Below are 13,731 nucleotides of genomic sequence, written 5' to 3'. Positions count from 1 at the left end.
GGAGTCAGGCCAGAGGGGGCTCCAGGATGAGCAGAGGATGGAGCAGGAAACGTGGAGAGAGACAATTGCCAAGGGTTGGAGGGACAGGACCCAGGGAATGGCTCCCAGGGCCAGAGGGCAGGGCTGGATGGGATCTTGGGAATTAGGAATTGTTCCCTGGCAGGGTGGGCAGGGCTGGCACAGGGTGGAATTCCCAGAGCAGCTGTGGCTGCCCCTGGATCCCTGGCAGTGCCCAAGGCCAGGCTGGACACTGGGGCTGGAGCACCTGGGACAGTGGGAGGTGTTCCTGACATGGGTGAGTGGCACTGGGTGGGCTCCTAGTGCCTTCCCACTCCAGCCATCCTGTGATGCTGTGATTGTGCCAGTGCCCAGGAATAGCTGGTGTTACCTGGACACTGCAGGAAGAACTCAAGAGAAAGATGAGCTGAGCCAAACATCACCAAATCAGTACTAGAGGGGGTTTAAGCTTAATAAACATGTGCTCTGTAACCGAAAACCCTCTAAAACAGAGGGGAATCCACAGCAGGCCATGTTTTCCACCTCCTCACCACAACTAATTAGTATTTTCACTTATTAAAGCAGTTGCCCAACCATCTGACACCAGCAGTACCTGATGGAATAAAAACGCTTCTACAAGAGATGTTGTTTTGTAATACTCTTGAGGAAGGCGTCAAGAGGGTGCTCTGTAAATCCATTCTCTGTTCAAACACAGCAGAGAAATCCCCTCTGCCCTAAGGTGAATTTGTCTTCAGGAAGTGACAGCTGCAACAAGCTCTCAAGTGGGGAACTCAAACCTTCCTCCTGGTGCAGGGTTTTTTAAGATTTTAATGAAATCCAAGAGATAACAACCTGTGTGACACCTTCCTAATCCTGAGCACTCAATACAGGGTAACTTTTGCAGCTCTCTCAGCTTCAGGCTTTTTTTTTTTTTTTTATTCTACTGCTAAGAATTTATTGCTAAAAAATGCACTAAATTCCTTGAAACACTTTTAAAAGCCTACGTGTTGCTAAAAATAGGTATAAATACCCATACACACGCTGTTCTCTAGAAGAGAGTATTTTTGAGGAAATAATTGTAACTTCACCATTCAGAGAGAAGAGCAATCGTCCTTCCTTTGTGCTGGAACTGAATTTATATGTGTGCAGTATAAATACAGATGTCCAAACAGACTCATTAAACCATCATCACAGCAAAGAGTGAGGGGAGAAAAGTTTACTGAGAAAGTTTCACTGAAATTCGTGGAGTTGCAGCAAGAATTGATACTGATTACTTGACTGTAATTAGCTGTAATTAAGTAGCTTCACATTTCCTGCCTGGAAAGGAATGTTCCTGTTGGTAACCAAAGCCAGGCAACCTCAAATCTCCTGGCAGGGGGTTAAATTCTTACCTGGTCATGCTGACACAAATGACATCTTATGTATATGGCTACCAACTGCATTCCACAGAACAAAACACATTTTTTTGCTTAGGTGACCACATAAAATTAATTCCTCTTGATGATTCTGGCAACCCAGGGCAGATATAAGGTTCTCTCTTACAAGAAGTCCCCAGAAGTAAAGAACCTCCCTTGATACGTCTTCCCAAATTAGCAAAGATGAACAACTGAGCAAATTTACAAATCTGAACTGGAAATCTTCTGGGTAGGATGCAAGAGTTCAGGCAATGCATGTAGACAAAACCCAAGCTCGGGTCTAAGGAACTTCAGTAACTACCCTAAATAATGAATTGCAACATAAAATATAATCACAAAACAGTGCCACAATTCACTTGATTAAAAAAAAAAAGAATAATTTTAGTACCAAAAAAATTCAGTTAAGGTATTCAAGTAATTACAGCATAAATGTAAACAGGAAATTGGGTGCCTACCTCCCACCCCAGCCATTATAAAGGAGATGCCCAAACAGGCTTATTTATCTTCTTGGCCCAAATATTTACATTAGCCTGTATTTGTTTCTCTATCTAACCTCCTTGTATTTGTGCTAACCGAGCTGAATTTTGATTTTCCAGGCAAAAATCAGGGAAACATTGATACTGATGAGACACTGCTCTGTGACCTCGTTGTTTTAGCCCAGTACAGTATGTAATGCCCTGGAGAAATAACCCTCTTCTTTGTTTGAAATGGTAAATTAAGGTAGAAAGCAATGGGTGTTGAGACTTTTTCCATGAAAAATAAAAATATTTATTTTTCCTTTACATATAAATTCCACATTTCCAAGGCTGAGTGCTTCTATTCTTCTGTTCCAGGATGTCACAAGTGAAGATCACAGAACAGGGATGAACATTTAACAGCTCTTAAACCTGCTGTTAGCCTCTTTTTGTTGGCTCTTCCTCCTGTCTAAGTCTCACTTAAATTTAAAAATGGGCTGTGGATGCAATTATCAAGCATGTGTTACCAAAAGTGTTAATGAAATCAATGTAGCTGTGGGCCATATTTTGTAAATCTCACATTAAAAAAAAATAAATAAATTGTTTTCCAGGTTATTAAGACAGAGAACAAAATAAAACACGTGCTTTCATTATTAATTCCAAATGGCTGGCAAACAAATTCCACACGGAATTTGAAGGACTGCAACCTCTAATCCATATCCACCAATGACAAGTAATGGAAGTTAAAAACATAATCTGAAAAAACAGAATTTGGATGTATTTCACACTGCCTGCTCTGACGTGGCACACATTAGACTCTGTGTGCAAGTGGCAATTGCTGCATGTACAAAGTAAAATCTGTGTTTCAGTGTCAACTGCTCAGACTCTGCTTTACACTGCAAATAAAATGGGATTGGGAGAGAAGCCAGGATGGAAAACTGGAAAAGGGAAATTCCTTGTAATCTGGTTCTCAGAGGCAGCACCACCAGGCAATTCCCCAAAAACCAACAGCTGTCAGGAGAGGCTGCAGGAGCAGAGCAGGGTAGGGAGCAAACCACCACAACGACAATGAGAAACACTAACTGGGAACAGCAGCAGCTCCCAGGGGACACAGAGAGCTTCCCTGGCAGGCGGTGGAGCACGGCAGAGCCAGATGTTGCCACACGGCTGCTCCAGGCACCTGAGCTCACAGCTGGATGTGTTCACTCCATGCAGGCTCCAAGGGCTCTGTGACGGTCCCCACCCCGTTGGCTCCCTGAGGACTGATGTGTGTGGGATATTCCTGGGATGAGGATGTTCTGTGTGCTGGGAACACGGGCTGGTGCCTCTCCAGGCTCTGGTGGAGGAGGTGGCTCCCAGGTGAAGCAGTCTCAGCCCATACCCTTGTTGGAACTCAGCAGTCTGGGTGTTTTGAACTGGGAGTTTTGTGCTTTCTGGCACTGACCCCCTGGAGAACACAGATTTTGACTGAGGCCTTGGGGAAGGCTCCCAAATTGGAGTGATGGAGTTAAAATCACTGGTGTGCAGTTAAATAGAAGTGTGGGATTTCACATGGTGAAGGGTTTGGAATTTGAAGGTTTTGGAATATAGCAATAGGTGTGGGACAAGAGGGATGTTCTTGGGAGTTGTCTCTTTCTCCTTTTTGTTCTTCCTTCTTCTCCATGATTTCAGGCAGCAGTTTTTGGTTGGACAGTCAGTGCAGCACTGTGGGTCACAGGAGTTTGGTAATTGGGTCAAAAGTATAAATAATATAGGTGTTAGCTCTTTGTTGGACTGTTTAGCTCTAAAAGACCTTGCAACCAGCTCAGTTCAGCTCCATTTTGCTCACTTTTAGCTGGTAGCCAGAAGTGTTGCAGAACCCTCTGTACTTTAGATTTCATAAACAACGGAGCCCAAACATGAGAAAATTTGTCTCCTTCATGTTTTAATCCTGACTCTGAGTGAAGGCAGAAGAAAATGAAGACAACCCACTAATCAAGTGGTGCAGTTAACCCATTACCAAGTGGTGCCCCATGTGAGGATCAAAATCACGACCTTCATACCCTGACTGCCACAAGCTCACACCACGTCCCATGAGCATTTCTCTGTGTTTACATTGCATTTTCTGCCCCACACATGGTGCAGGTTTTCTAGAGCTAAGTTCAGTCGATCCAGCAACTCAGCTCTGTCTTGTGTATCTGTGTGCAGCCTCACCAAGGGCACAGGAGGCAGGAGATGAGTGACTTCAAGGGAGGTGAGGTCTGGGTGGTGCTGGGGAGGTGTTCCCACAGCTGCAACCAATTCCCAGAACTCTGGTGAGATCTGGCCAGAGAAAGAGCCATGAGCAATCATTTCCATTCTGACATGGCTAAGGATCCTTCAGCTTCATCCCTAGGGAACTCTGCAACAGCTTTATCACAGCCTAGCCACTCCCAATCCTTCAGCTCAGGGCTCTGGAGAGGCGACAGCAAACACAAAAAAGAAGTTAAATTAAAATCCTTGCCGCAGTTATGCCAGACCCCCAGCCCTGTGCTGGAGGAACCAATATAAAACACTTCTCCACAGCTGAGAGAGTCCCCAGAACATCAGGGACTCTCTGGGCTCATGAAGGGTGTCAGCAATGGGGCAAGCACCTCTCTTTCTGCACAAACTTCCATTGCAAAACAAGGGAGGCAACAAGGCAGGCAGGTAAGCAAAACACTGAAAGGTGAGTCCTAAATTAACTGAACCAAGGGCTTCAAAGGAGGAGGTAATGGTTCTGCCATTGATCCCTGTGATCTTTGGAACAGGAGGATGGGAGAGGAAAGGGTGATCTCCTTTTCTCTTACCTTTCAGCCAAGTCAACATCTGTGCTCTGTGCAGGTGTCAGTTTTGCATAACTCAAAGGCAGATTCAGGCCCACAACTGGGCCTACAGTACTGAGCCACAGTATGATGTAATTTGTGTGTCTGGGGGGGGAAAACACACAAAAAGCATAAATATATTTATATTGTATTTATATAATATAAACATACCATAAATATATTATTCCAGCATTTCTGAACTGCAGACAGACTCAACAGTTACAAAACAACTTCAATTCCCTCACTTTTCCTATCACAAATATATTTTAATTTTCAGGCCTGAAGTGTGTATACATACATCTTATTCTGCCTGGACCAAGGAATTAGCTTTGGCCATTTCCACTCTGCAGCTGATTGACTTTCCCTGCACTGCACAGAGCCCTGCAAGGCCCAGCAGTGCCCCTCACCTGTGATGGTCCTGTGAGCCACTCAGCACAGCAGAGATGAATTCATTGGTTCGACAGGGGTGCAGGACAAAGAAAGGCTGCCCGAGGATGGGGTGCTCCTAAGAGGGAACAGAATTGGCTGTCATGGAAGGGAAAAACAGGAAACTCATCACATGCATGTGGGAAAAGACAAGGCAGGGTGCACTCAGCCCCTGATGCAACTTTTCTCACTTCAGAGTCTTAGCTTACATTGCTCTTCCTATCACAGTCATGACAAATTAATATATATTGTACATCTTATACATCAATTCTCCTCTGTTGAAAGGGAAATAAGATCAGCAACCAGGCTATGCCACTATTTTAGTTAAAATGTAATGGCTTGCAAGAGTAACTCAAAATATTATATCAGCATTAACTGGCTGCAGAGAGGGAAAGCTGCTGTGTAAAGCTCAGTCTGATCAAATTTAACACATGGAACCCATTCCGCTCAGGAAAAAAGGACTTCAACCACCCTGAGCCCTGGTATCTTTCCAGGCTGGTGCTGGGAAAAACACATGGTTCCATTTGCAGAGGGAAGTGCTCTCAAGGTGGCTTTAACTTCCACATGGCTCTGATGCTGAAAATGTTCTCATGAGGATCAATCCCTTTATGGCTAAGAGAACTTTTTAAAATTCCCAGAAGCTTCAGAATATACCAAAAAGGGTGTTCAGAAAGCTTTGTTTCGCACTGCAAACAGATAACTTGCATAAGAATGCTACCATCTGCTGTTGTCAAAAGTGAATTGATGAAGCTTTTCCTTGAGAAACAGTAGTATTTTGAATCAAAACCCCCTTTTCATTATCTGCTCACATTAACTTAGGCCTCCAAATAATTCCAGATCATGCCAACAGCATACCTTAAAGACAGCAAAAAAAGTATATAGATAATAATATTTACAGAACTATTACACAAATTTAAAAAAAAAGTAAACTGTGCAAAAAAACTTCAGTGAGCTCCCTGACACAGGAGATGAGTGTAAGAAGGAGCACAAACCCACAGAAGGAAGAGAGAAGTAACCTGCATGTAAGTGACTCAGCTCTCTGAAGAAGGCATGAATAATACTGGTAATTCCCAGAGCGGAATATTCAGCCTGAAGTTATTCCCAACCATCCTGACCCCCAGAATCTTGATTTTTGTCCTACACTTCTTGCTTCAGCAAACCACTGAGTGACACACAGAGGCCGGACTTGATTTTTAAAAATAGTTTATTACCTTTACATTCTTTACCTTTCTTCTTTTAGTCTTTCCTCCTCTTACAACATGACAACAGAGTGACACTGAAAACATTCCCAAATGCAGGAATGGCTACTGAAAGGACAGGAATGTGTCACACACTGACAGGAAAACCACAGAAGTACAAAAGACCGAGAGAAATCCTGAGCCAAGAACCATTAAGGAGCAGCCTTTAAAAAGGGGAAAGGCTGAGGTGGGGACGAGAAGCTTGTGGAGCATCAGGGAAAACACTCTGAGAGCACCAGCTCTGATTCAGTCAAATGCTACTGTTCCAAATCCTGTACACAATGGCATCCTGTGAGGCTCTGATGTACACTCAAGGTTAAACCACTGACACAGCAGCTCTGAGCAGGAAGCATAGGGATGCTGCCAATAAAAATGCAGGAGTTATCAAAGCACCAGATGATTTCAAAATCGTTAATGGGCTACAGAGCCTCTCACTGCCAGGGCCCCAGCCTGCCCTGAGAGAGGGTGGGGTGTCTGCAGTGGGATGAACCCCAAGTCCTTCTCAAACACTGCCAGAAGGGTGAAAATGAATGAAAGTTTGTGCTGCATCAGCTTCACTAGCATTAGTTCACTGCCTGCTGCACTTACCTGGCAGAACAATGCACTGAAATGTATCCTGAGCAAAATATTAGGGCAGGAATTCTACCCTTCATCTAGGTTGGTCCAGCGCCAGTCACACCAAAAGTATAAAATCTTGCTGGGACTTCATGAAGAAAAGAACCCAAAACAGTGCAAACAATATGTAAGAATGATCCCACTTCTTGTTTAAAATTGATCTTTTTCCAGTCAGTCATGCACCAGGGCAGTGTGAGAGCTTCAAGTCAATTCCCTCAACACTCGCTGGCATTGTACTGCAAGAACCCATTTGCAGGTTGCCCACGACTTTCCTGAGCAGTAATACTCTGACACACAGTTTATTTGAAGTCAACAGCATTATTTTCTTGGATCTGCCTATGATTTTGGATCTATCTAGCTGTGAGGCTGATTTACAGCAGTGCCTGTTGAGCACCACTCGTTGGAATCCATCACACATCTGCATATCCCTCTGAGTCTGACCCAGCTGGGATGGGGAAGGAATACTTCCACAGGCAGACACCAGCTCTGCTGAATTTGGAAGCTCAAAATACTGCTTAGCTTGTTTTCTGTAGAAAGACTTCTCTCCTAGGTGCTGCAGGAAAGACATGTGGGGATGTTCTGTGCCTGCTGTTGTAGCTGTTGCTTCAACTCCACCCATTAAAAAACCTGGGAGAGAGAGATGGCTGAAAGACACTAAATGTTCCATGGGGTAGATTGAAAATGATTCACAGAGTCCTGGAATGGTTTGGGAGGGACCTCAAAGTTCATCTCATGTCACCCCATCCATGTGAGGGACACCTCTCATTGTCCCAGGCTGCTCCAGCCCCAATGTCCAACCTGGCCTTGGGGACTGCCAGGGATCCAGGGGCAGCCACAGCTTCTTATGGGACAATTTCCCCCCAGTATCTCATCCAGCCCTGCCCTCTGGCAGTGGGAAGCTGTTCCCCCTTGTTCTGAACCTGTTTTTTTTCCCAGGAATACCAGCCCAGGCTGGGTTTGGCAGCACAGCTCTCTGCTCATTGTCTGTGCAGGTACAGCCCTCCATGTACAGGTGCTGAGCAGGGAAATGTCACAACACTCAGATCTGAGCAGTGGCAAAGACTGGGCAGTTCCCAAGCACAAGTATAATTAAGACTAAACTTCTGTCAGATTGGATTAAGTCATTTTATCAAGCAGTCTCCATGTCAGATTTAAACCAAAAATAAACATTACTTCAGATAACAGATAATTGTCTGTAGGTTTCTGTACTGAGCTCTGCTGCTCTCCTCCCCAGCCAGCAGGAATTTTGTTGTCAGTACATCTCTTGTAACAGCACCATTTATTTTCTCTGTCATAACTGGAGCTCTTCCAGGGGTAATGGCTTCTATTTTCTCCAGTGCTACATTAAACTGCCTTCAAGCATCCATCACAACATTTATGGTCTCTCATTGATGATAGTGCAGGGGACTTGTGCCTGAAACTGCCTCTTCCCCAACCTGGTTTGCATGATATTGCTTTGCAAAAATAAATTCACACAGGGGTGTCAAAAATTTCATGCAGGATCCTACCAGCAGACAGCACAGCTAGTGCCAATTGATTCCAGACATTTTCCCAGCAGTGTTCAAAACCTCAGCCACCAGGTCAGAAAAAGAAGGTCAGAATTAATAAAACATGCCCCCCGTAATCTCTTCCATTTACGAAAAGGAAACAGTGATGCAATTAATAAAGAGGACACAGGTTTTTCCCTTCTTTCTAATTTCTGACCACATTTACTGAAGCAAACTGCTGCATTTAAGTAAAACTTCTTCACTCAGGATTATACCACAAGTAATTTATGTTCTTGAATTCCTGGCCTATCTTCTTTTTCATTCCTTATTTTCATACATATGAATAGTAACTTGTTAACATAATCCAACTCTACACATTCAGAAAGAAGGCAGGAAGATTCCCCTCTTCAGACTGACCCTGAGTCCCACAGCCAGAACAGCAACTGCACACAGGGAACTTCAAACGTGTGGAACTTGAGGTCAAAGGGATTTTCCTCTAATAATGCAATTACTACACTGAAAACTCTATTACTATGGAATAACTATGTTGCAAGCACAACGTTAAGGAACTGTGATGGCACAGGAAGCTTTTATAATCCTGATGGATGGTGTAAATCACAGTAATAAAGCTGTTGGTAGCACAGTAAATGTATGGGGCTTCTCTATCCTACTGACTTGGGGTTATGCGGGACTTTGGGAAGGAATTGTTCCCTGTGAGGGTGGGCAGGCCCTGGCACTGTGGCTGTCCCTGGATCCCTGGCAGTGCCCAAGGCCAGGCTGGACACTGGGGCTGGGAGCACCAGTGGAAGGTGTGGAACGGGATGATCTTTCAGGTCCCTCCCAACCCAAACCACTCTGGGATTCTGTGACAGAAAATGTGTTTATGGTCACTGACTGCAATTCATAACCAGAAGCCAAGTCATCCCGCTGGCATAACAAAGGCAACAAAACACAGAAACCCCACCAAATGCAGCAGCTGAAGGTGGAACAACCTCCCCTGCCTGCTGAGGAATGACCATCACTGCCACAGCTCTCCTGCTTTTCTCAGACCATCAGAGGAGATCTGCATGGCCATCTAGGAGGGAGAGCATGAAGGGACCCTGACAAGACAAAGAAGTGTAAACTAGCCCCACAAAGCAGATGTCTGTGGTGGCTGAGCCTGTCTTTGTCAGAGGAGGCTGCAGAGAGGTTTGATTCACACTCCAGCTCTTTTGCAGGCCAGCATTTGCTGCAGTTGCCCCCATGATTTAATGTCCCCGTTCCCCGGATGCTCCCAAAGACCCACAACCAACTCCAGCCACGATTTTTCACTAACACTTCCACTGCTTCCAACACCACGCAGCCAATTAAGCTGGATCCCATCCTTCTTTCATCAAATACCAGGTCTAAGCCGAAAAGGCAATTAAATGGCTACATCTCCCTGAGGAAAGAAGAGATGCTTTGGCAGATCCTACAACACAGAAATACAAGGACATTTAACACAGCCAGAATTTCTCTGAGATGAACCACGCCTACCACTTTGCATCTGCTGTTTCAAATACATCATGGATCCCAGTGAAGGTGCCTTCCAAACCAAACCATTCTGTGGTTCTGTAATTCACATTTTATGCCCCAAGTCTGCCTGATTCTAGAGTATTTACAGTTTTGAAGAGGTGGTGATTTTTTTTTTACATTTTATAACTTAATTGTTTTATTAGAGGTATTAAATAGCTAACACTACTGAAGGAGAGGTAATGCAAGACAAGCAAAACAGTAATCAAGAATAGCCAACACTACTGATCTGTAATTACATATTTTATATATATATATAATAAAGTTTGAATTACTAATTTTAAGAACAGGAGGAATCAAAAGCAGTAGGTGACACTCAGGCATGTTTCTAAAGCTTAACAAGCTTCTTTTAAGGCTTTAAAGCTTCTCACAAGCACGTAACTTATGCATTTAGAATTTTTCAAGAAAACTTTATACTTAAAAATTGGCAGGTCCATAGTTACATTGTCAAGAAATGGCATCTCAGCCATTTTCCTAAGAAAATAAACAGATGATTCTTCTTCCATACTTGCCAAGAGCAGATTAATTCAGTTGTCACCATTTTAGTTATGTAGCATATAGTCTTAATTAATTACTATTTAAAATCTGTTCTTAAGTTATGAGATTCATCTAAGGTGCAAAACTGAATGATCCAACAAGCTGTGGAAGTATGGAAAAGACACTGGAGACAGATTTCCAACCCTGATTAAAAAATTATAAGGGGCGGGGGGGGGGGAGCAACCCCAAACCCATGCTGGCATTTGACAAAAGTGGCCTGAAAGGGTTCATCCCATAATCCCAGGGATTCCAGTGGATGCTCCAGCAGTGGCTCCTGCCTCCCCCAGCAGCATCGGGGACAGCACAAGCCTGGGCTCCCTCTGTGTTTCACTCTCCCTGCACTGCTCCAGCAGACCTGCACCATGGGCACTGGAGGACAGGCTCCTGCCAGGTAATTTTGCATCCATTTATGGACAAGTGGCCTCATGAATTTGTTTAAATGCTTTTGAACTGCTGACACTATCTGCTGCCACCGCTCGAGAGCGCAGGTGCTTAGGTACAAACTGTTAGCACAGATACCTAACTCCCATTTCAGGAGCACTTAAAATGCCTTTTTTATTAATAGAGTAAGAAAAAAATATGGTTTACAATGCCTTGTGGCCACTCCAGTGGCCTTTCAAATGGATCTGAGTGTGCCACATATGATCCTCAATTATTTCATACTGTGCAGTCAACGCTGTTGTGTAATTTAGGATTTTTCCATAAGAGGGGAATGTTCAGCAGGCAGATTCATTCCAGTAGTGAAGGGCCAGCAGTCATGGTGGGGGGAACACAGAACAGAACCCACCTCAGCTCACAAGGAGAAATGCCAGACCTGGCAGAGAACATGCTCTTACAACTTACTCCACATATCTCTGCTTGGGAAGATCTCTGGAAGAAGAACCACTGCTAGATAAATTATCTGTAAATGCAACACACAGCACTGAAACAGATTTTTCCACAGAAGTACAAAATAATCAGAGAATCAATACTAATACATTGTAATTGTTCGATTAATTAATTATGAATCTGCATGGAAAATATCACAGAGTCTTCAGTTCAGAATAACTCAAGTAACAATAGTACTGAGACTTGAAAGTCTGCCCTGAATTATGCCAAAAAACTGGCAGGGAACTTCATACTGCTTATATCTCTGCATGTAAATTATTACAGCATCACAGGATGGCTGGAGTGGGAAGGCACTAGGAGCCCACCCAGTGCCACTCACCCATGTCAGGAACACCTCCCACTGTCCCAGTGCTCCAGCCCCAGTGTCCAGCCTGGCCTTGGGCACTGCCAGGGATCCAGGGGCAGCCACAGCTGCTCTGGGAATTCCACCCTGTGCCAGCCCTGCCCACCCTGCCAGGGAACAATTCCTAATTCCCAAGATCCCATCCAGCCCTGCCCTCTGGCCCTGGGAGCCATTCCCTGGGTCCTGTCCCTCCAACCCTTGGCAATTGTCTCTCTCCACGTTTCCTGCTCCATCCTCTGCTCATCCTGGAGCCCCCTCTGGCCTGGCTCCAGCAGCTCCAGCTCCTTGCTGTGCTGGCCCCAGGGCTGGGGCAGCTCTGCAGGTGGGGTCTCACCTGGGGCAGAGGGGCAGAATCCCCCCTGCCCTGCTGCCCACGCTGGGGCTCAGCCCAGCACAGGGTTTGGGGTCCCAGCTCTGCCCCACAGCCCCTCAGGGCTCCTCCAGGGCTGCTCCATCTGCTCAGCCCCAGCCTGTGCTGGGATTGCCCTGACCTAGGCCCTGCTGAGCTCCATCAGGTCCCCATGGTCCCTACACCCATCCCTGGTCTCCACCTGGACATTGACGCACTAACCCCAAGTCCCTGAGTGTGACAACTCAGCCCCATCACTCACCCAACCCAGGGGTTAATCCACCAAACCCAGGGCTCTCCAGGTCAGAGACAAGGATGTTATGTCAGACAGTGTCAAATGCCTTGCACAAATCCTGGTAGATGCCATCAGCTTCACATCTGCCAGCTGCTTATCCCTTAAGCTTCTGTATTTACAATACATTTAGAATTAGTTCATTATTTGGTCTTTTCCCTCTATGAAGTTAGTTGGACTAGATTATTGTCCATGAAGTCTTGTGGGGAAAAGCATGATGAAACTGTAAGGCAGCTGAACATTATTAATCAGTGTCTAGTTTTAAATAAAACCTCCTTGGTAGCTTGTACAATACTACAACTTGGTTTAAACCCCAGGAGCTCAACACATCATAGAAGATTTTAGTGGGAAGTAAATACCCACCCAGCTTTGCCATGCTTGTATCTTCCCCCTGTCAAATAGCTTTCCAGTCTGTACTGGTACGATTCCCTTTTCTCAGGAAGTTGCACTAATAATTTTCCAAAAATATTAGCAGGGGATCCATAGCAACTGTTGATGCAACTGAAATTCGTTAAGAGAGATCCTAGCAACCTTCTGTTAAGAAATACTGTATACAGCCTCCCCCACTTAGCAAAATCCCACAATATGGCAAGAAAGATTTGTATGTCTAAGAATAGCTACCTTACCACATTTTTCAAAATGACTGAGCCATAATGATTTAAATCCTCCCTTTCACATTTTCAGCAAGATGTGCCTCTACAACACTATATCAATGTGTTCTGTTCAGAGTTTTGACTCTTTCTCCTTTTTTAAATCACACTATTAACATCCCTGACATTTTAGAAATAATGTTTATTGATTTTTCTGTTAACACTGCTATAAATTAAGTGATGTAATGGACAGGATTATTGAGGCATTGTAAAGAATGTGTCTTCCCGATTCCTAACTCCTGATTGAAAAAGAGTCTGGATTAACTCAGAAATAGGTGCAGTTCTGTGCTGTGAATTCCACAACATAGGTTTGGTTGAATATTTTTGATAATGACAGAAAGAACATATTAAAACTACCTGCTAAGTATCAAATGACAGAAAAAAACCCCACCTTGTTCAGATGAAACTGAGGAATGAACGGTTGAGAAAACCCAGATGCAAAATTCCTGATCACTCACTGTTCAGGAAGATAGGATGCAGTCAGTACCAGAATGGTCTGAGTTGCTTTATCTGCAGCAACAGAAAATGGCTAAACCAGGAAAATACTAATTTATTGCTGGCAAATCCAGAACCAAGATGTGACACATGAAATGTGGCTGGGAGCACTTGGGTAGCAGAAGTAATTGAATCTGAACAGAGTTGGTTAAAAAGAAGGGGAGCCATGTA

General features: G+C 44.4%; 1 protein-coding gene across 1 annotated transcript in view; it reads right to left on the bottom strand.

Moving 5' to 3' along the window:
* Nucleotides 1–1,301: 1,301 nt before the first annotated feature.
* The window catches only part of ATG10 (autophagy related 10), a 58,625-nt gene continuing 46,195 nt past the window's right edge, over nucleotides 1,302–13,731 (bottom strand). The window contains exons 5-8 of the mRNA XM_062513222.1: nucleotides 5,097–5,194; nucleotides 4,676–4,794; nucleotides 1,389–1,441; nucleotides 1,302–1,310 (exon numbers count right to left, since the gene is read on the bottom strand). Of these exons, the coding sequence (XP_062369206.1) occupies nucleotides 1,302–1,310; nucleotides 1,389–1,441; nucleotides 4,676–4,794; nucleotides 5,097–5,194 (279 nt within the window). The remainder of the gene's footprint in view (nucleotides 1,311–1,388; nucleotides 1,442–4,675; nucleotides 4,795–5,096; nucleotides 5,195–13,731) is intronic.

Source organism: Cinclus cinclus, chromosome Z (genome assembly GCF_963662255.1).
Source record: "Cinclus cinclus chromosome Z, bCinCin1.1, whole genome shotgun sequence".
Lineage (NCBI taxonomy): Eukaryota > Metazoa > Chordata > Aves > Passeriformes > Cinclidae > Cinclus > Cinclus cinclus.
The sequence above is the reverse complement of the archived record's forward strand: the minus strand, read 5'-3'. Positions and strand labels throughout refer to the sequence as shown.